Genomic DNA, 23,760 nt, shown 5'->3' on the forward strand with positions numbered 1-23,760 from the left:
GCTGATACTGAGAGGGAACCTTCACTGTGATTGAGTGAGATTCATTTTCTATCACTGTTGATATAGGAAACTGGCCATTGCACCTAATCATCACACCAGGTCGCTGCAGGGACTTTTAACTCACTATTTGTGACCTGACTTTGTCTATACCACGAAGGGAAAGAGTGGAGCATCCAGAGAGGGGATGTGGCCAAAATCTGTATTCCTGTGTGTCCCCTGGTCCCAGTGCTCCACTTGATAAATTTTCAGAGGAATTCAATCAAGAATGAGAAGGTCACCATTCAACAGAGCCCGGGGCACTGCTGAAAAGGTGGGCCTGCTTGAGGTGGCACCTGAGGCTGTCTGTGACTTGTAAGGCTTGACCCTTGACTTTGAGGATAAAGCGCTGTTTTGAATTTTCTCTTCCTGGCCCTCTTAACTTCTTTCTTTCTCCTGATTTGTTTCACCTGTGTGCTTTACATAGTTTGACAATCTTTTCTTGAAATAGAAATGTCTTTTTTTCCTCATCTGTCTTAAATACAGTTAAAAATGGGGGAAGAGACAAAACAAGGTGCCTAGCTTTGAAAACGAGGCAGGCTTTGACCTACTGCATAAAGACAAGGTATGCCTGAGCGCCTTGCGCTGCACCCAGGCCTGCTGTGTGTTAATGACTCCTCGGGGCTTCCAGCCCATCTGCCTTTCTCCTCAGTGCATGCAGACCTTACACATTCCATCTTGCTTTCTTGGCCCCATGGGGGCAAGCTTTATGTTTCCCTCTTCATATTCAGACTAGTTGAATTCTCCCCACTGTCCTCTGCCCTAATCCCTCCTGGCCGAGGAAACAAAAGAACACAAAGAATTCCACAGTTTATGTATATATTTTTCATGCAGTGAACTCAATCAGCCATACTTATGGGAGGAGACCATTAGAACAGATAATCCAAAAATTCATTCGCTTTTCTTTAGAAATAGATCACATGACTGTTTCTTGGAGCCTTGGTAATTAAGTTTGGCTCAAGCTAATGCTTTAGTTTTAATTAATTTGCATAAAAATTGGTCTGGGGACATCAGTCTAGATTTCAGCATTTCTAGGGGATAAACCTAAACTCACTTTGTAAATGGACTGTTTCTGAACAATAGCAACAACAATATAATTTTATTGCTTGCAGATTATTAGATGCTCAAGTTTTCTTAAGAACAAAGACTTTGTTTCTTTGATGCTTGTGTTGAAGAAATCATGTAAATTGTGTCTTTTTGTTAAACTTGAAAGTTGATTGCTGCTAACATTCAAAAATGTACTTTTATAAAAATGTCTAAAAATATCCCAGATTAAGAGCAAAAGTTAAGCCTAGATTAGTGTGAATTTGATTATCTTCTAGACATCCTTGGTTTTCTCTTAGAGCCAATAAAACTTACTTTCCTGTTGTAAGTTATTTTTTAAATTATTTTTCTCTTGTCGTTACAAAAGAAATGCAATTTCCTTATGGATACACTAAAAATGCATACAAGCATTGAGAGTTGTGGGTAATTTTATGACTAAGGGATGGCCAGTTTTAATATTGTGAGTTGTCATATTTCTCTTATATATGTGTATACACACATAGATGCAGACATATGCTCAAATATGTAAATAGATGTTGGGATCAAAATTTATTTACACTTTGAGTCCTGCTTTTTTATTTCATATTTTAATAAGCATCATCCTCTGTCATTACAATTGATTTGGAAATCTCATTTTTAAAAGATACATAATATTCCATGTTATGGGTGAGCTTTCAGGTGTTTACACTTTTTTTTTTTTTTTGCCATTAAACATCATATTGCAGCAAACATTTCAGTGAATAAATATCTCCATAGTCTGGGTGGGTATTAGTTTAGGATAAATCTCTGAGGCATAATTTTTCCATCAAAGTATGAACATTCTACCTTTTATTAGGTTTTGCCAAAATTGCTGATGAGGAGGTTATGCCTTTCAGTCTCCCACTAATATGATGCAGGCATGTTTGGAAATCCTATTTCCACTAATTTTGTATATTTTCAATTCCAGTTAATCTTACCTAGTTCAAAAAGAGAGGATACTATTTTATTTGCATTTCTTTATATAATAAAGAGATAGAGCATCTCTTCATATTTATAATGACTGTGTATCTTCTTTTGTGAATTATAATGGAGTCTTTTGTCCATTTTCCTCTTAGATTGTTTCTGTTTTTTCTTATTGGTTCACACACATTTTTTTCAAATAAAAAAATTAGCTCTTTGTCATTTAGGTGAGAATATTTTCCCACTAGTTTTCATTTTTAATTTCATTATAACCTTTATTTATTATGTCAACATTTATCTATTACAATTTTGCTATTTTCCTCTTATGCAATATACTGACATATGCAGACACATTACAGATATGCATATGCCTGCATTTCATAACATATGCATACCATCCTGTGTCTGCAAGTATATGTTCACAGTTAAAAAAGCAGCCTGTAATGTTTTTTTATTTTGTTGTTTTTTAAAAATACTATTTTTGTAGAGTGGTTTTAGATTTACAGCAAAATTGAGAGGATGGTACAGAGATATCCCATGTAACTCCTACTGAAGTCCATAACTTACATTAAGGTTCACTCTTGGAACTGTTCATTCTATGGTTTTGGGCAATGTATAATGAAATGTATCTACCATTATTGCATTATACAAAGTATTTTTAATGCCCTAAAGATCCTCTGTACTCCTATTCATCCCTCCCTACCCCACAACTCCTGGCTACCATTGTGTCCATGGTTTTGCCTTGCCAGAATGTCATATAATTGGATTCATACAGTATGTAGCCTTTTCACACTGGCTTCTTTCACTTAGTAATATGCATTTAAGTTTCCTACATGTCTTTTCATGGTTTGATAGCTCATTTCTTTTTAGTGCTGAATAATAATCTTTGGTTCTTTTGCTCTAGTATTTTTATAGTTTCATTTTTATGTTTCATCTCTGTTCCTTCTGGAATTTATGTTGGTGTAAGGAATGAGGTTGGGATTCAGTTTATTTTTCCAAATGGCCAACTAGTTGTTTTAATGTCATTTATTGAGTCATGTGTCTTTGAAATGTCAGCCAGAATATGTGCTGAAATCCCAGATCTACTTGGGTCTATTTCTAAACTCTTTCATCTGTTTCATTGACCAGCCTGTCTATTCCTATAGCAAGGACTACCCTGTTAAGCACATTTTTCAAACATTCCATGTCATTCTTAGTCTATTTGTTCTGCCATTGACTAACAATATTGTATCTGGGAACTCCTCATTACATTTTCAACAGGTTTTTTTTTTTTTGTATTGTATCTTACCATATCATCTGACACATAAAACCCCATCATTATATTTCATCAGATATTTAAATTGTTATCAATATCAAATAACCAACTCTTTGTCACTGGAGATTTTTTTGCTAGACTTCTAACCGAATAGATTCTAAAGTAGTTCTTCATGTTTTCTTTTGATGCTCCCTTCCCAAATACACATTTTTCTAACTTTATACTTTTAAAGCTTTACATTTGTATTGAGTTTAAGTCAATCCGAGTGGCTTTTACACTTATTAAAGTAACCTAATTACACTTACTGTCATAACCATTTGCTTGTGTTTCTGTCATCTTATTTGATACATTAGGCTTTTGTTACGCTGCTAGTTATTATTATTTGCATTGTTGAGTATACTCTTATGTGATCTTTTTGGGGAATTTAGAAAATAAGATATCTCCTTTTAATTTTATTATTATTCAATTCTATTTGTGATTATTGTACAATTTTTCAGAGATATTCTGAAAGGTAACATATTGTCAGAATCCATAACATGGTGGGATTTTTAGTTTTTGAGCCGTATTTATGGAGTCAGGCTAATGTGTAACTCCTCCTACTGCCAGCCATAATCTAGTTTTACAACAACCTCTGCCATTGATGCTTCCTTTCTTTCCTCCTTTCTTCATTCCACTCCTCATTTCCTCTCTTTCTTTCTTCCTCTTTTAGCCAATTTTATAAAATTGCAACATACATATAGAAAAGCACACAAAAATATAGAGATCTCAATTAAATAACCAAATACAAATACAAAAACTATATATTTTTATGATAACCATCTAGCCAGGCAGCTCCCTCATGGCCGCCTCCCAGGCAGTATCTCCTCTCCAATCACCAAAGTTTAATCAAAACCCTACCATAGTGATTATTACCTAGGTCTTCTTTATTGTTTTGTCACCTAAACAAGCCTTTCTAAATGTTAATATTTTTCCTGCTTTTTGAACTTGATATATATGAGATTATATAATAAACAATATATGCTTTCATACCTTCTCTAGTTTAATATTACATTTGTGAGATTCATCATGTTTTTGCATGTCATTGTAGTTTCTAGTTTCCAATGAGACCTTTTATTTATCTTTTTTTTTTTCTTTTTTGACAGAGTCTTGCTCTGTCACTCAGGTTGGAGTGCAGTGGTGCTGTCTCAGCTCAGGACGCTCATTGCAACCTCCACCTCCTGGATTCAAGTGATTCTCCTGACTCAGCCTCCTGAGTAGCTGGGATTACAGGCACCGTCACCATGCCTTGCGAATTTTTGTGTTTTTAGTAGAGATGGGGTTTCACCATGTTGGTCAGGCTGGTCTCAAACTCCTGACTTCAAGTGATCTGCCCATCTCAACCTCCCAAAGTGCTGGGATTACAGGCCTGAGTCACTGTGACTGGCCTGATTTATCTTTATCTTTGTCCTCTGTCTGTAACTTGTAATTTTCCTCTGCTTGTTTTTGCGATTTTTCTCTTTGTCAAACAAATTGGTGTCAAACAATTTGGTCTCTGGTGTCAAACAAATTGATTATGATGTGCTTAGGTGTAATTTTCATTACGTTTCTTATGCTTTGGGGTCATAGAACTTCTTGCATATGTGGGTTCATAATTTCATCACATTGACACATTTTTAATCACCTTTACTTCAAATATTTTTTCTGTCCCTTCCTCCCACATTCACCCTCAGAGATTCACATTCATGTACATTGTAATTACAACCACCCTTCAAGATGTCTCATAGCTCATGGATGCTCTTTTTTCCCTTGGTCACTTACTCTATTTGGATGGCTTCTATTGCTACATGTGCAAATTCCTTAACCTTTTCTTCTATAGTATCTAATCTGCCACTGTTCTCATCAAGTATAATTTTTAATTCAGGCACTGTGTTTTGAATTCCTTGAAATTCAATTTGGATCTTTCTATAACTTATTTGTCTCGAATTAACATGGTCAGTCCTAATTTTAACTTCGTAAGTACATGGAATACAGTTATAACAACTTTTAACATGCCCTTTCATATTAACTCTATCATCTGCATCATTTATGAGTTGAGTTCCATTTATGGACTTTTCTTTTCCTGTGCGTCATACTTTCCTGATTCCTGTCAAGAACTATGAAGACTCTGAGATTTTACCCTGCTTGAGCCACAATTCCATGGATGCTGACAGAAGACAAAGACTTCTGGGTCAAAGATAAAGAACAGTTTATTATTCAGAGAAATCACAGAAACCAGAGTATTAGTGTCTGTTCTCTGAGTCCTGATTCCCACATGGTGCCATAGGTGGACCAGCTGATTCCTGCACACTCAGTGGGTGATATCATAGGGGAGGAATCTTGAACTTAGAGAATGTATTAGTCTATTTTCATGCTGCTATGAAGAAATACCCAAGACTGGGTAATTTATAAAGAAAAGAAGTTTAATGGACTCACAGTTCCACATGGCTAGGGAGGCCTCATAATCATAGTGGAAGGCAAGGGAGGTGCAACTGCATGTCTTACATGGTGGCAGGCAAGAGAGTGTGTGAAGGGAAACTCCCCTTTATGAAACTATCATATCTCGTGAGGCTTCTTCACTATCATGAGAACAGCATGGGAAAGCCCACCCCCGTGATTCAATTATCCCCCACAGGGTCCCTCCCACAACACGTGTGGATTATGGGAGCTACAATTCAAGATGAGATTTGGGTGGGGAGACAACCAAACCGTATCAGAGAATCTCAAGACTCTCTCAACCTTTTAAAATGCACAATAAGTATGTATGCTCTTTAATTTGAAGAGAAACATGATCCTTTTCAAAGACAGAAGCAGTGCCTCTGCTCACAAAATATGCAGAAATATGAAAGACTCATGGAGAGTTGTCTTGCAATACTTCTTTGCATGCCTGGTAATTTTGTTGATTTTACTTTATTGGGTATGAGATATATTTATAATTTTTATAAATATTTTTGAGCGTCATTCTAAAATGCAGTTAAGTTACTCAAGAGATATTCTGATCCTTTCAAGTCTTACTTTTAAGCTCTACTGGGGAGGACAGGAGAAGCAGTTAGTCTATTGCCTGTTTTGCTCCACTACTAAGGCAAAAACCTTCTGAGTTCTTTATGAATGTTTAGGCTTTCCAGCCTGGCTGGTGTGAACAGGCACTTCTTCTAGCCCTGCATAAGCTCCAGGTATTACTCTCTCAGATCTTTTTTAGTGTTCCTACCCAGTTGAAGACTGAGGGGTTCCTTCTGTAGACCTCTGAGCATTCCCTCTGTGGAGCTCTCTTCTCTGTAGAAAGCTACCTTGCAAACATTAGCTACCTTGGCCTCCCAGGACTCTCACCTCTGTCTCCTCAATGTGGAGAGTTTGCTGGGCTCTCTCTGGGTTCCTCCTCTCTGCACCACAGCCTGGAAACTCTCCAGGCAGCCAGCTGGGCAATTACAGGGCTCACCTCATTTCCTGACTCTCAGGGGCCACTGAGACAAAGTTTCAACACTAATTGGTACTTTTACTCTTCATGTTAATGGAAAAACATTTGAACACTTAAAATTAATTTACCTCATTCCAATAAATGCCATTATTGTGGTATATTTTAAGGTTATGTATATCTTAACTCCATAAGACATTACTGTCAGTATTGATTTATACCATCAATATTTATCTAGACTTATCCAATAATTACCATTTACCTTGCTCTTAATTCCTTCCTTTATCTTTGGCCTTCTGTTTGGGATTAATAGCTTTCTACTTGCAGAACACCAGAATTCTCTGGTGATGAACTGTGCCTTTCTTTTTGGTCCAAAACGTCTTTCATTTACCTTTATTTTTGAAACATACTATTCCCCTGGGTTTAGAATTCTTGGTTCACAGCTATTTTGTTGTATTATCTTCTTATTTTCATTATCCATATTGAAAAGTCAGCTATCAGTCCAAGAGCTTGAAGATAGATTTTAGATGTTTTGTTTCTCTTTGGTTTTCAGGAATTTTACTATGATGGGTCTTGTTGTGGATTTATTTATTTATATTATTTGTAATATTTATATTTCTGTATATTATTTATTTATTTACTATGATGGGCCTGGTTGTGGATTTATTTATTTATATTTATTCTGCTTGGAGTTCAAAGGGCTTTTGGAACATTTGGCTCTGATGTCCTTCATCAACATGGGAAATTTCTCACCACATTCTTCAACTATTGCTTCTGCCCAATTGTCTCCCTCCTTCCTGTCTGGGACTCCAACTGTACTTGTGATAGACTTTGTCATAAGATCCTTAATATCTTTTTCCCTTTCTTTAGTGTTTGCCATCCTTTTTCTCCTACTATTTTTGTTTATTTTGGGCACATTCTGACCTAACTTCTAGTTCAGGAATCTTCTTTCAGCTGTGTCTAATATGTTGTTCAATCATAAATTCATTCATTGAATTCTTAATTTCAGTTACAGCATCATTTACTTCTAGACTCTTTTATTGCAAAATTTATTTTGTTTTGAATTCCTAGTTCTCAGCTAAAATTTCCAATCTTATCTTTATCTCCTTATACATACTCAGCATAATTATCTTATACTTTGTGTTTATAACTCTAATATTTTCAGCTCATATGAACTTACTTCTCTTGCCTTATTGTTTTGTTTTTCATGTTACCCCTTTTCCCTCATTTTTGGGGGTATTTTTTATGTGTGTGCAGGACATTATATTTTGCAAATTATTTACATAAATGATTTGAAGCCTATAACACTCTTTTTCACTCCTGGTAAATATTTTACATTTGCTTTTCTTAGATGCCTGAGGGGACTAGCAATCTGGGCTGGTCTTAATTAATGTGGGGATTGAGATGATTTGAAGCTGGGCAGCAGTCCAAGGCCAATCTACTGCTCATTCATTCTTCCTGCTAGGATACATATCTTTGGGGTTTCAACCCCAAAACAGAGAGTTTATCAGGAGCCATAGCCTTTTTCAGCAACGGAGCTCCAGACACCTTCTGTAGAATCAGCAAATGCCCTAAGGTAAAAAGAGTTTCAAATTCTGGGCTAACATATCTGGAGATTCATTGCTTCCCAGAACTTAGCTTTACAGTTCTTCAGTATCTTATTAGCTCACTGATGCCTTTAAATAGTCTCTCTCTCTCCATATGTATATGTATAATATATAATACATAAATATATGTATTTTTTGTTAGTTGTCTTCAGTAGGAGAAATGGTCTAAGTTAGACTTTCATTATTGAATGTTAGTCTCTCCTTTTTCTCATTTTCAAACAACACATACTATAAATTTCAAAGTTAAAGACATATATTTAGGTAAGACATTTTGATCCTAATTTTGAATAGTTATTTCAAAATTATTTGATAGAACATAATTATGTCAACATTTTCATACATTTAATTAGTCTCTTACCATATAGTCCCTTTCAAATGTGCCTTCCTCAGTCTTGAGTTTTGTCTTCCTTTCTATATTTATTGTTTTTGCTCAGGCCTTCTGTTAGTTTATTCAGAAAGGATAACAAGGTGGCATATTTTCTTAATCTTTGTATTCCTGAGAAAATATTGCTCTGACTTCATGTATAAATAACGACTTCATTAAATATGGAAACTGTGCCCTTTAGAGCTCTGGAAACTGTGACTCTATTTTCTTCTACCTTTTAGGGTTGTGGAAGAAGAAAGTTAAGGCTAATCTGATTCTGGTGGTTTTAATTACTACCTGATTTTGACTATGCTTAAAAAGCCTTTATCATTTATCTTCAGAAATTCCGTGAAGCTATGCAGATGTCTGTTATGAGTTTTTCCTTTGCCTATAAATATAATGTGTACTGTCATGTTTTGGGTGGAAGAACTGGTTTACATCAGGACATTTTTTTTTGTTATTTTTCTAAAGATTGTTTCATTTCTGTTTGTTCTATATTCCCTTCTTAATATCCCAAGAATATGTGGATTTAATCCCCTGCATTTATTCTCCATGTTTTTCAATGAAATATTTATTCTCATTGTTATAACACATTCATCTCAGTGTTTGCAAACCCAGTGCTTATAGAATTCAGGCAAGTAACAATAAACAAAATAAATGAAGCCAGCCTGGCACAAAAGTAATGAGTGATGAGGATTCTGGAAAGCAAAAGTGTCATCTAAAGATGGCAGCTACTGATCAACTGGTATTCAGTGCTAATAAAGTGTTATTGGAATTCAATATTTTTCCAGAAAAATTCAAGTCTGTGGGGTTTTTTTTTCCTATTTCACAGCAGAAGAAAAGAAAAGCTAATAAAGGATTTCACAACTTACCATCGGGATGATCTTGGTCACACACAGAATGATCTGTCACTTCGCCGCCTTTTGTAATATTGTCATCCTTTGCAGAATCTAACAACCACCAAGCAAAACCTTTAGTCAGCATTTTTAAATTGGAAATAGAGCAGCTTTCAGCACTAACATGATAGACTTATGTTTGAGGAAAAATAGAATTTACTACTTTAAAAAATAACCGCAAATACATATGTTTGCCAATAAATAGGCCCCACCCCCGTACTATGTGAGAGATGTGCTCAAAGCTTACAAAGGCAGAGATGTAGCTAGCTGGGATATCTTTTTGCAACAAATAAGAAAATAAAAGCAATCTTTTTGCATCAGGGAATGTCTTAGAACTGTAGGAAAGGATATAAAAGGAAGGCAAAATAGAGAAGATTAAAGGACTATCTAATTTTAATGTTCTTAATGCTTCCATTACTGTGGTTGCTCACCTATGGGAGTCTTGAGTCCTTGAAAAAGTCAGATACAGAACCTTGAAATCCAGCGGTAATTAAGTTCATCTTCCTCGGAAACCATAACAGTAGAACAATAGCATGGAAGGAATGCAGACCTTCTGGTCTCTGCAAGGTCATTCCCTCCCTCGTTTAGCACATTTAAACATGGAATCATTGTACACTTATTATTATTATTTTTTTGTTATAGGATGTGGTTACAGGAAAAAAACATGGCTAAAAGGATTCCGTGACTATGGGCTATTGCAAAACTACAAAGGGCTCCTTGCTGAATATTTAGGTCTCCCTGGAGGCTGTTTAAAAAAGCATTGGAATGATCCTGTGAATGGATCAACAAGAAGACAGCAAGTAGGTCTCTCATTCATTTTCCAAACATTTAATAATGGCCAAGTATATGCCAGACACTTTTTTTAGAAAGAGTCTCTGTTACCCAGGCTGGATGCAGTGCTGCAACTGTAGCTCACTGCAACCTCAAACTTCTGGGCTGAAGTGATCCTCCTGTTCCAGCCTCTGTAGTAGCTAGGACCATAGGCATAGGCCACCACGCCCACTTAGTTTTCTAATTTTTTGTATAGGCAGGATTTTGTAATTTTGCCCAAACTGGTCTTGAACTCCTGGCCTCAAAGGATCCTCCTGCCTCATTCTCCCAAAGTGCTGGGATTATAGGTGTGAGCCATCACACCTCACTAAACTTGATGGTGGGGAGCCAACAGGAAACAAAACACCAAATCTCTGCCCTCATGGAGCTTATAGTCTAGTAGATATTTTTCATGCTGCTGTAAGGAAAGCAATCCAAAGATATCTAAAAGTCATAAGCTAATCCTGTAAGCATGTGGCCATGGAGAAAGCTGGGGGTGGTACACCAACACCTTGATTACTTACAAATGGATTCTCTACTGAATTTGTGTCTCTTGGTTGAGTTTTAACTCCCTAACAGAGCTGAATCAGATGGAGTCTAAAACAAACTATTCTTTGTTTGTTTCCTTTTCCTCCCTCCCTCTGTCTCTCTCCACTCATTTCCTCTCAAAATTAGGAGATAGCTTTAAACAACATGGTTTGGAATATTATGAGAAAGTTTGTTTCTTGAACCTGCCACAAGCAACATTTGATGGACAAGTGAGAAACCTGGGTAGTTAACATATGATTCAAATTTAATAACCAGTGAAGCAAGTATTAATATATACCCGAAGTGTGTGGCTTTAATTAACTGCAAATAATTCCCCCAAGGCAAATGTTTAATTATCTGCACTGCTTCTTATTTCTTTCTGAGACTGACAATAAGTCTGAAAGTCCAAATTTGGAAGCAAAACTGAGCACAGACACATTTGCCAAACTGTTATGTAACTCATGTCAAATTGTTTTAAACCAGCTCCCATTAAAAAATGCTCTTTTAATTTCGGAGCTAAGATGCCAATTGAAAAAAAATTTTTGAATATTTTTCTCACATGAACACTAAAAATATACAATGATTTAAAAAGGTATTATATAGATCAGGCTAAATTTTAAATTTGAAAGTGTTTTAGTTTTAGTTGTTTACTAAAAATGATATTATTTGATATTTTGTCTTGTCCAACATTAATTTCTCTCAACATCAATGTTATAGAATTATCCAAGATTTTGTATTTAGTTAAAATTTATTCATTTACACTGAACAATAATTCATTGTTGTTAATCATAATGTGACATAAACATTATGATTCTGCACCAAATATCACATAAGAAATGTCTCTTCAATGGTGATTTACATTGAGTTTACAAGTTTATGATCTAATGAGTCACATAAGATGGGTGAAAGCATTTGAAAAATTACTCACCAGACTGTATCTGTTTTATCACCAAAATCTGTGTCTTTAGCAAATAAATTATCTTTGTAATTTCAATATTCTTGGGGAGTTGCTTTAACATTATTGAGGCACCTTCTGATATGTTTCCATATAATGCATTTCATTGCATCCAAGATACCATCAGTTGTTCTTTGCACTATTATTTTATGTAGTATAACACATTATCAGTTCTAAGAGAAGTCCTGACTTTAGAAATAAAATATATGAAAGAATATGCATTTTAGAAAAATGCCGTTTTAGTATATTCGATGTGTGCACACAAATATACATGTCTTTATGTGATGACAAGGATTTCATATCAGCATGACCCACCACCAAACCCACAAGCTCACTGTCATGTATGTGAGACTTTTCTCCAGAAATGGTTCTACCTCCACACACATCAATAAAGTAGGAGGAAAAGTACTATATAACCTCATGACAATATTCACAAATAAGCAGGTACCTATGGAAGATGGTTTCCACCAAAGTTACTTTATTTTTAGGGATCTCAGAATTTCTAGTCTCATAACCTTTAGCAGGCTTAGATTTGATTCTGTATCTTTTACATCATGGATTTCATTACATTACATTTAGTTGTAGGTTTGAAGTGGTAGTGCAGCTTTTCTGCTTAGGGGGTGATGAAAGCTGCACTGGATAGGTACATGAAATCCTTACTCATAATGATGGAGAAAGAAAATATATATATTCATGATCTGAATATTTGTGTCCCCCTAAAATTCCTAAGCTGAAATTCTAACTGCCAAGGTGATGGCATTAGGGGGTGGGGCCTTAGGAAGGTGATTAGATCATAAAAGTGGAGCCTTCATGAATGAGATTAGTACCCTTAAGAAAAAGATTTAAAAAGGTCCCAGAGAGTCCCCTTACCCTTTCCACTATGTGAGGACACAGTTAGAAGGCACCATCTATGAACCAGAAAGTGAGTTCTCACCAGATACTGAATCTTCTGGTGCCTTGATCTTTGACTTCCCAGTCTCCAGAACTGTAAGAAATGAATTGCTGTTGCCTATAAGCCACCCAGTTAATGCTATTTTGTTGTAGGAGCCTGGACTAAGACACCAGTGTATATGGCCACTAAAATAACTTATTATTTCTATGTAAGTTCTGTAAACTACACGAAAAATGTAGTTGCATATAGTAAACTCTTGCAGCCCCTTGGATTTGCATTTTATTTAATTCTAAAAATTATCATTTGGTAATGTTCAAAAACGTGTAAAATAGTTATCACCTAATTCTGAGATTCAGTCAATGTTATTTTAATAACAGAGAACTGGAATTAAATTTATATGTAGCTTCTGACTTTCAAAATCTTTAAGGTCAATGTCATATTTAAAGAATTTTTTCAAATGCAAATATTAAATCAAATATTCAAGCCAAAGGGCTGTAGATAGATGTGCTTTTAAGATTAACCAGAATAAAAAAGAAACACTTTCATAAATTAAAAAAGAAAAAGCCCTCACTTAGAAAGTTGAAAAGGTTTAAAGGAATATTTAAAATAGATTAAAATAAAATGAAAAACCTCATAAAACAGAAATTCTGAAAAGTAGGTCACTTTCAATGCAGTTAATTACACATATCTACATGGAATATTACATGTATGGATTTAAGCTGTGGCGAAAGATGATGAAACTATTGAATTTTTAACAAACATATCTTAACTGTAAGTGAAAATAAATACTATCTCTATCTAAGATGTCCCTTTAGAACAAAAGTTCTTAACCCTCAGGGATCCCTGGGTATGCTATATGTGTCTACCAATCCTTTTGAAAAGATATGCAAAATGTGTGTATATGTTTGTATTTCTGGCAGAAGATAGCATCCACCATATTAGCTCTATGAACCCACCAAGGTTAAAAATAATTTAAAATGTGTACCTCAATGCCAGTGATACTGCCATTTTACAAAAGATTTTCCAGACCATTTTGAGAAATTAGCTACTGAGCTTGATTCCTGCTCCATGAATTAATCAATGATGGCAAATCTTGAATTCTTAAGGTAGATGTGATTTGAGAAAATAGCCAACAAATATAGAGATGTGTTAAATAAATGAGAGGGATAATCCAACTGGCAAAAAACCATGTTGCATCAAAATTAGAGGTGATTATAAAGTATAAAACTGACTGCATGATTAACTGTCTTTGAAGATAACTATTCAAGCTACGTGGTCTAAAAAATGCACCGAGTAAGAGAGGAAGCCCCTGACTATTATTCAGAGTGATGATAGGAGGTCATTTTGGTATAGAAGTTCTAATGGGTCTGAACAAAAAAAAATGCTATACACAAAAACCGAAACATAAAATAGTCTTTCTCTGTAATGCGTAAATGTCTACACATGAGTACCAGAGCTTGATGCAAAAATTGCACAGAAACACCATCACCTGGATTTTATTTGATTCTTGTTAACTGATTTGATTATACCATGCAAAACATTTATCCTGGCCTGCTGGTTAGAATCTCTGGCTTATTATGTGAAGCAATTAGGACAAAGTAATTTTTCCTCCATCTGAACCAGGTGCTTTTCTAAATAAATGAGAGTCTCCCCAGTCGATAATGTTCTTACTGAAACTTTGCGGCGGCTATTCTTTTATATAGGAAAAAACTATCCTGCAACACATTCCCAGACTATTCTGATGCTGATGATCTGAACTGGGCTTGGTCCCAGTGAAGCTGGATAAACAAGGCTGAACTATATTTACCTGAAAAGTAACAGGGCCCATAGACAGGACAATGCTCAGGGCATCAGGAGACCCAAATGAGCTGTAGTTGGTCATTTGTCTTCATTATGGTCTCATTAACCTCCATTAAAAGGTGACCAATCATTCCCAGAGTTATGGAATTCAGGGACAGGTTGATATTCCTTATCTGAAATGCTTGGGCCCAGAAGGGCTTCAGATTTTGGGGATCATCACCCTGTGCTAACAGTCTTTGCGACATGGCTAGGAAAACTACCATAATGCATAATGAATTTGATTTCTATTACAAAACACACATTTCAAACAATAAACTTGTGTGAAACAGCTCATTCTTACACTGAAGGTGATATTCTTCTCAAGTTGTTATTGAAAATATGAGCAAATGAGAGATTCAATCATGGGGTTGTGATTCAGAATTTAGAGCTACAAGCTTCGTAACTGTAGGGAAATTCATGCACTTTATATAAGCTCAGTTTCTGCACCTAGGAACTAAAGGTGTTGAGCTGGATAATCTCTTCAAGATACCTTACAAAGCTAATCTGATTTGCTCAAATTATCTCTTTGTTCCAGCAACACTTCTTTGTAAATGTTCCCACTCTTCCCTCATTATCCACCTACCTGAGTTGGGCAGTTCTCACTTAGATTTTTACCGTGCACTTACAAAATAAAGGTTGATAGTAAGGGAAGCACTAAGGTGTGCACCAGTGTCACCCTGGCCGTCTTTAAGTCAGCGACTCGACAAAGAATCATCACAATGGAAAACAGAACAGCTGGATATGAAGCCGGTTTGGACCATGATGGAAAAAGAAATGCTTAATTACCCTTTCAATCAAGTTAATTTTTCCCATTTGGCAATGTAAACAAAGGCAAATCTGCTCTTATTTTCAGTTGTCTGTGACTTGGTTGTTTCAGTATCCTTGACCTCCATCCTTCTGATTTTATTCTGATCTTGCCTCCCTCTCTCTTACTAAGCCTCACATCACAGGCTCTCTTGATAACATTAAAAAATAAAATCTTACCAGGCCACGGGCGTGAAAAGTATCTACGTTTCTAAATGTAAATGGGCTGGGAATTCTGTTAAAACATTCATCTATAAATCTGGGAGAGTACAATTGTTTTATTTACACCTTGGCTTAGTTTGATCTGACAATGAAAGGTCATGGTGACTGTACTACTGAAAGAACCTTCTTAGGAAAAATGATAAAGGCTTTTGTGGCCTTAACTCTAAGCCGACAGGCTGGCATCGGGTCATTGCTTCTGACTTATTTTATTTTATGGAGAAGTTGAGGCAGGAGCCAGAATTTCTCTCCAGATTCATAAATGCAGCAACTTCTGGGCTCAGATTGCTTTTAGCCAGACACTTGGAAAGTGTGGCTGAGGGTTGCTGCTGAGATCCAAGAATTTCAAGGACTGAGTCATAACCTACCTTGTTGGCTCAGAACTTGTCTTTTTTTCCAAACATAAAGGCACATGTTTGGAGAGTGAGACAAGCATTTGGGTCCTTTGTGGGAGATACCATGTTGAGCTTCAAAGACCTGTACGACTTCTCCCGAACATCAATTTATTGCTCACACCTAGAAGGATCCACAAACTCATCAGAGTGAGAAAGGACTGAGGCCTCATCAGGGGCCCCCAGTCCCCCATGTGCTTACTTTTTCTGTTTTTTTTTTTTCTTTCTTCAATTATCTCCATGCCATTGAAAATAATTCTGAAATATGGGTGGCTGCAGAGTGGCTCATCGTGTGGATCCCACATCTATTTTACAATCGTTTCTATTACTGGACATTCTAATGAAATCCAATTTGGGGACTTCCTAAAACATTATCAATTGTTGTAGTAAAGGTTCAAAGGCTGGATTCACTCTTCTCCTTCTCTTACTCCTTCCCAACTATCTCCACCTCTGAGATCTAGAGAGGCTAGATCTTTCTAGAGCTAGAGTAGTGAAACAAAAACAGCCCACGCAAGCTAAGCCTTGTAGCCAACGTGTTCCACCCACCTCCCTGTGGACTACCCCTGAGGTTGGAGCCGATGGTGCCAGTACAGAGGGCATTCTTGTCCTGGATGTACTAGAAGTACCCAGGAATTAATGCCCAGCTCTGGACCCCCCCAAGGATTTGGGAGATAAATACCCCAGCTTCCTCACCCTTCAGGGAGATGTTTCTGAATGCACTCTATACATCTCTTAAAGGAACGGAGCCTCAGTTTTCCTCAGCAGTAACTTGATCATTAATATCCCCCCTAGGGGCTGTCCTCCCTTCCCTGTCCCACTTCCTCACACCTCACCTGTACTTCCTGAGAACATCTCCCAAATAAAAAGTGGGCGCACCTTTTGCACCCACAACCTTGTCTCCAGATTTGCTTTTGGGGATCCGAAACTTAGAAAACCAAGACAGTCCTTCATCTGTCTCCTACCACTTAGTAGCAAATATGAGAACGCTCATCCTATTCTCCTGACTTCTAGCCGGCTGCTCTCTCACTCCACGCTGTCTTTAATTATAGTGTGTTAGGGAAAGTTTCTGCCACCTAATTAGGGCAAGTTGGGAAAAAGGGTTACCATGTTTTGCACTGTATGACCCTAGTAGCTGTGTCACGGATGACTGGTGAGTAATGGGCCCTAAGCAGACACCTCTTGCTCGGCCAACGGACACTAAGGTGGCCTGACATGAGAGCTCCACACACCAGGAGAGAATTAATATTCACTTAACTGTGAAAGGAATTGATCAGCTCTTTGAGTGGATGGCTGCTAGAGCAGTTGCTGAGTCTCTAGAGGAACTGATGGAATGGCTGTTGCCTCCTGGGTGATATAGTTCATGCGGCTGATGAAATGGTTTCCTCATTCTCTGACTTTCCTGCCAACCAAGCAACCTCAGTGTGTATCACTTTTGTATATCCTGAAATAGTCTAACTCACTTTGTGATTCTTGCAAGTTCATTATCTAACTTTAAAGTGTATATGTACTTTAAAGATTTCTAAAGTGTTTTTTTTAAACAAATAATACTTTAAGAAGTTTGGACCGGGCGCAGTGGCTCATGCCTGTAACCCCAGCACTTTGGGAGGCTGAGGAGGGCAGATCATGAGGTCGGGAGTTCAAGACCAGCCTGGTCAACATAGTGAAACCCTGCCTCTACTAAAAATATTTTAAAAATTAGCCAGGTTTGGTGAAGGGCGCCTGTAGTCCCAGCTACCTGGGAGGCTGAGACAGGAGAATCACTTGAACCCAGGAGGCGGAGGTTGCAGTGAGCCAAGATCATGCCACTGCACTCTAGCCTGGGTCGACACAGCGAGAGTCCGTCTCAAAAACAAACAAAAAAAAAACAAATATTACTTTAAGAAATTTGGCATTATTCTAGATCCATTTGTAAAAACCACTCACCTTTTTAGTCATTTCAAACTGTACAGTATTCACGAAATTTGTACACAGGCTGAAAGGCATTACGCCAATGAACTTACAGAAAATTAAAGACGAAACAGCCTGGTCACACAAAGTAAAACAGGTTCAGTAAATTTCATTTTCAAATATCATGCTGATGGTAGAAAAAAACCAGGTGACATCTGGTATTACAGGAAATAGGGTGTACAGAGGTATCTGTATGATGTGAACAATGTTTTGTCTCACAAACTAAGAAAAATGTGTTAAAACAAAATACTGTAAACAATGTACAAGAAACTTGAGAAGAATAAGATTAAATTAAAAGTGTTATTTTCAATTTATAGAAGGATTTTATTTTAATCTGCTACTGTTTTAGAGTAGGCTTAACTATGAGTTCTAGAAATTATTATACTAGATTTTCCTAATGCAATGACTATATTGTCAGCTTGGCCTGCCATAACAAAGTACCATAGCCTGAGTGGCTTAACCAACATTTATTCCTCACAGTTCTGGAGGTTGGAAATCTAAGATCAAGGTGCTGGCCAGTTCATTTTCCAGTGAAGGCGCTCTTGCTGGTTTGCAGATGGCCACCTTCTGGCCACAGTCCTGCATAGCCTTTCCTCAGTGTGTGTGCCTGCTTTTTATAAGGACACTAATTCCATCATAGGACCCCACCCTCATAACCTCATCTAGCCTCAACTACTTTCCCAAAGGTCCTATCCCCAAATACCATCACATTGGAGGTTAGGACTTCAACATATGAATTTGTTGGTGGTGGAGGGGACAAACACGAAGTCCATAGCACTGACATATGCATTTGTGCACATGGATACTTGGATGGTTTATTTCCCTTTGAATGTTAGCCATTCAAATTAGTATACCTGCTGCATATCAGAAGAAACCCTCAACATAGATTTGGAAATGGGATTTTACCTAAGTCCAAGGTACTCTTTCTCCATTTCAATTCTCTGGTATCACATTATCATTTGATCCTTAAAATACACCAAATTGTCAGTGTTTGTATAGCAAGGATAAAGTAGTCATGAGGGAATCTGAAGGGATATTCAAAACACTTAATAACTGGTATGGATGTTGGTTAATCAGAATGCACATGTCCACAGTGGTGGGCAAGGCCCTGGAGCCATGCTGGTGTTCTAGGATGGCAGGGAGGTGGCGGGAAGGGTCACTTGCAAGGAGAGGTGTTAAGTCATTGTTTGCCAAACACTATGTAAATGTTTCAGTATTTTAAAAACACTTGCAGCAGGATTAGAGTGTACTGGCAGAATATCAGTTCTCTGTATAGTAGAGAAATATATTGATGAATTTTCCAAATGTAATGAGAGTATTTCATTAACTGTAAGTCTCTGATGTTCTCATATTGATGAAAAGAATAAGAAGTAGCTTTCCCTAGGAGTCTATAATCTAAGGATTGAATAATCCTCAAATACATATTTGTGATAACCTCTTATTTTGTGGTCCTTATCTGATAACGCACCATTGCAAATAGAACCAGCAAAAACTTTGGGATAGTCCTTCTGTGTGGAACACCACATCTCTTTAAGCCAGCATCACATCCCCTGCCTCTCTGGCATAGCCACACCACCCCACTGCTCCCTACATCACTGCAGAGGAAAACTCATGCAATAGGATCAGGCCAACCACCTTGGTAGGTGAAGCTGATGGCCACCATGCTGGGAGATATAAGGGGACCAGAGAAGGCCATCTGTTTCTACGTACCCACCTTGACCCCTCACACTTCCCAGAGGAGCCTTCCTTCCTTGGAGAATTGAAACTTGTTCTGCCTTTTGGGACATTTTTAAAAAATGCAGAGCTCCTTGGAAGGATCCCACTTGTGACATTTGGAGTGATGATTTAACTAGTTGCTAAAGATTAGTCCAAAGTCAGCTGAGAATAGGAGAGGATGGCATTAAGCAGGGACCAAGAGGAAGGGAAGGACCTTAATTAAACAGAGGCCATGAGAGAACATCAAGGTTATGTATGTTTATGCTCCAACCTAGAGACATATGAAGTGGATCACTCTAAAGGTAAACCTCTATTTGTTATTTAGGAGAAACACTGTGAGACTGCCAATTAAAGTGCATGTTATTTACATTACTAAAAAATTTCCTAAAAGTTGCATTCATAATTTTTGTAAAAAATTCAAATTCTTAACTTTCTGTTGAATATAAATATACCTACAGTACAAAATTCATAAGTGTGCATGCAGCTTGATGAACTGTCACAAAACGAATACTCCTGCAAAACCAGGACCAGCTCAAGAAATAGAACATGTCTACCATTTTCCTACTTTCTACCCCTTATCCTCCTTTCCAGCCACTACCCTCACTCTAACCATCACCACTCCAACTCCCAACAGCATCTGTAAGTTGTGCCTGTTTGGGGACTTGACATAAATTGAATTACACATAATCTGTTCTTTTCTGTGTCTTCTTGCTTTTGCACAACATTACGTTTGTGAAATTCATTCATATTTTTGCATGTGAAAGCGGATTTTTAATTGCACTCTGAAGGCTGGCCACATCAGTAGATTCTATGGTAAATCTTTTTTGAAGAGTAAAAATAGTATTCTTTTCTTTTTCAAACATAAAACATTCACTGCTCTCCTATACTCTATCTTCAACTTACGATTTCGTTACTACAGCCACTCTTTTTTTTTTTTTTTTTTTGAGACGGAGTCTCGCTCTGTCACCCGGGCTGGAGTGCAGTGGCCGGATCTCAGCTCACTGCAAGCTCCGCCTCCCGGGTTCACGCCATTCTCCTGCCTCAGCCTCCCGAGTAGCTGGGACTACAGGCGCCCGCCACCTCGCCCGGCTAGCTTTTTGTATTTTTTAGTAGAGACGGGGTTTCACCGTGTTAGCCAGGATGGTCTCGATCTCCTGACCTTGTGAACTACAGCCATTCTTAAATGTTAGTGTGCATTAGGAGTAGGATCCCTGGAAGGGCTTGTTAGCATACAGACTATGGGGCCCCAACTCCAGACCTTCAGTTCCTGAAGGTCTGGGGTAGGGACTGAGAATTTGCATGTCTAACAAGTTCCCAGATGACACCCCTGCTGCTGTTCCAGGGAACACTCTTTGAGAGCCATTGCCTTAGCATATACTGAATTTGTATCTATCTGTAGGCATTTCTTTTCTGTGTCTAAGTCATCTTTCATTTAAAGTAGGATTTTTGGAGAAACATCCTCACATGGACTGCCCATGGTTTTCCACTGCAGAGACAGCGGCCTCTAACATGTGATGAGGAAGGATGTGCAGCTCTATGAGTGACAGAATCTGGGAGCTCCCCATCAATATGTGGAGATATAAGAGAAATTTTCAAAGCATCTCTCCTTCACATTAGATTTATTGGGTCTTACTGTTAAAAATCTGAAACTCTTTGGTTGGCATGCATTCAGAAGAAGAAGAGCAAAAACAACAACAACAAATGAACCTGTGGAATCAAGAAAGGCTCAGGTCATATCATTACTGATTGATTGCATCAAACCCTGCAGGCAAGAACTCCTTAAGAATAAAGCTTAAAGACTAAAAGTAATACACAGTCTCTCCAATACATTCTCCTCAAGCTAAATCCAGACACTGTCCACTCCATTAGCCAGCCACCAGCCACATGTGGCTAGTGAGTATTTGTGTTGTGCTGAGTCCGAATGACACATGCTGTAAGTGTAAAATACACACCGAGTTTCACAGACTTAGCTCATACACATACAAAGAATGTAAAATATTGTATCAATAACTTATTTTTAGGTTTTTTTCTTTCAACTTTTATTATAAGTCCTGGGGCACATGTGCAGTATGTGCAGGTTTGTTACATAGGTAAACATGTGTCATGGTGGTTTGCTGCACAGATCAGCCTATCCCCCTGGTATTAAGTCCAGCATCCATTAGTTATTCTTCCTGATGCATGTATCAATAATTTTTACGTTGACTACATTTTGAAAATATTATATATGGATATAATGGTTAAATAAAACGTATAATTAAAATTATTTTCCTTGTTTTTTTTCTTAATGTGGCTTTTAGAAAATTTAAAACTACATATGTGCTTCTCATTTGTGGTTCACATTTATTTCTACTGGACAGTGCTGTTCTAGATAATTTAAAATTAGCCTGATTTATACAAATAGTTAAATACATGTTTATTTGAAGGGCAGAATTAGGAAGATGGAAAATTATAGCTTGCCAAAGGATCATCCATTAGAAACTAGGAAATCTAATTTGGCTTATAGCGAAGTATCTGCAAATGGTGACAGAAATGACTGGGAAGAAGCCCTAACTAGAGATTGTTCTGGGAAGTAATGGGAGGATGAAAGAGAATGGTACATTTGTAATAGCTACCCAAACTACCTTACACCCGAACAATACCCAGTGGTTGAAAATTTTTGCTTTATGTTGATTGGACCTAAATTTCTTAGTCTGATATTCAGAGTCCTCCATAATCAGGGCTGTACGTCAGCAACAAATTAATGAGTGGGTGATGGATCCATCATTTAAGTCAACTGGGTTTATTCATTGTACCTAAAATAGGTCTTCTGATGTCCTTCTTCTTTTTCCCAACTAGAATAGCTTCCATTTGCACACCCTTCACATCCCAGCCCAAATCTCATATTCTCAACCCACATTTCACAGACAACTCCAAGTAGAGATGCTCCTCAACCCTAAGCTCCTTAGTATGTTTCAGTGTAAGACTTTTTTGATACTTATCATGATCTGTCTGGCTTTCTTTGCTGCCCTGCATCCTAGTTATATGGCCTCAGGTCAGCTGTTATTGCTCTGTGCTTCACTTTCCTCCTTTGTAAAGTGGGATGGTAATTGTATTTATATCACAGATGAGAGTGGAAGGCATGAAAACATGTGCAGTTCTTAGAATAGAAACTGATGTATAATAAGGATTCGATAAATATTAGCTGCTAACATTACTGTTGCTGATATTAGCTATGCAGCACGTGTTTGTATATCTCATATTTCCATCGAGATTGTAAATTCCTTGAAAGGCAAGAACTGTATTTTCTTTTCAATATTGCATAATGTCTTAAAAAAGTTAGGACCCAATAAATATCTGTTGATGGCCGTAAGGAATGTCAATAAATTTTAATTGGTACCTCTGTAGGCCATACTGTGTACTAATCACAGGGATAAAATGATGGACAACATAAATACTGTCTCTCCACTCATGAAACCTAAATTCTAGCAGGGGAAGATGGATAGGAGGAAAAGATGCAAAGAACAACAGAAGAAGATTTACATAGTTAGAGACGGCAGTGAGTGTTATAAAGCAACACACAGGGGGCTGAGATGGAAGTTTAGTGGAGGTGGCTTTACCAAAAAGATGACCAGAGAAAGCTGTGTTGAGGCAGAAGCACAATGAGAGGAGTGGGAGAGGTGTAAGGTGAGACTGGAGAGACAGGGAAAGTCTGCAATGGAAAAGTGCAACTAACGGCTATGGTGAGCTATTTGCATTTTACTTGGAGGGAAACCTGAGGGTACTATGGGCATTCAAGAAGGAGTGTGCTGTGATCTGTTTACTTTGCTTTGTCTGGTAACGGTGGTAGACGTTTTACCCAACTTAAGAAATGAAATGATCTTCAAGTGCAATGTATTAATATGAACATGACCTTTGACTTATATAAAGGTTAGCTAATTTATATAGGGTTCAAACATAAACACTTAATCTTGGGCTCATTAAAGCCAGCTATCTGTTTAATACGTGAGTGTGTGAACTCCAAAAATAAAATTAGTTATCTGCCACTAGAAAAAACAGTGAGCAAAGTCATGAATCAGGGTTCTGCCTGGACCTCCATTGTGACATATTCTCA

General features: G+C 37.3%; 1 protein-coding gene across 4 annotated transcripts in view; it reads right to left on the reverse strand.

The window, feature by feature from the left end:
- Positions 1–23,760, reverse strand: part of MACROD2 (mono-ADP ribosylhydrolase 2) — a 2,066,868-nt gene that overhangs the window by 73,087 nt on the left and 1,970,021 nt on the right. For all 4 annotated transcript variants that reach the window (XM_028828674.2, XM_015149520.3, XM_028828673.2 and 1 more), the window contains one exon: positions 9,545–9,622. In XM_028828674.2, coding sequence (XP_028684507.2) covers positions 9,545–9,622 — 78 coding nt within the window. The remainder of the gene's footprint in view (positions 1–9,544; positions 9,623–23,760) is intronic.

This window comes from Macaca mulatta, chromosome 10, assembly GCF_049350105.2.
Source record: "Macaca mulatta isolate MMU2019108-1 chromosome 10, T2T-MMU8v2.0, whole genome shotgun sequence".
Taxonomy (NCBI): Eukaryota; Metazoa; Chordata; class Mammalia; order Primates; family Cercopithecidae; genus Macaca; species Macaca mulatta.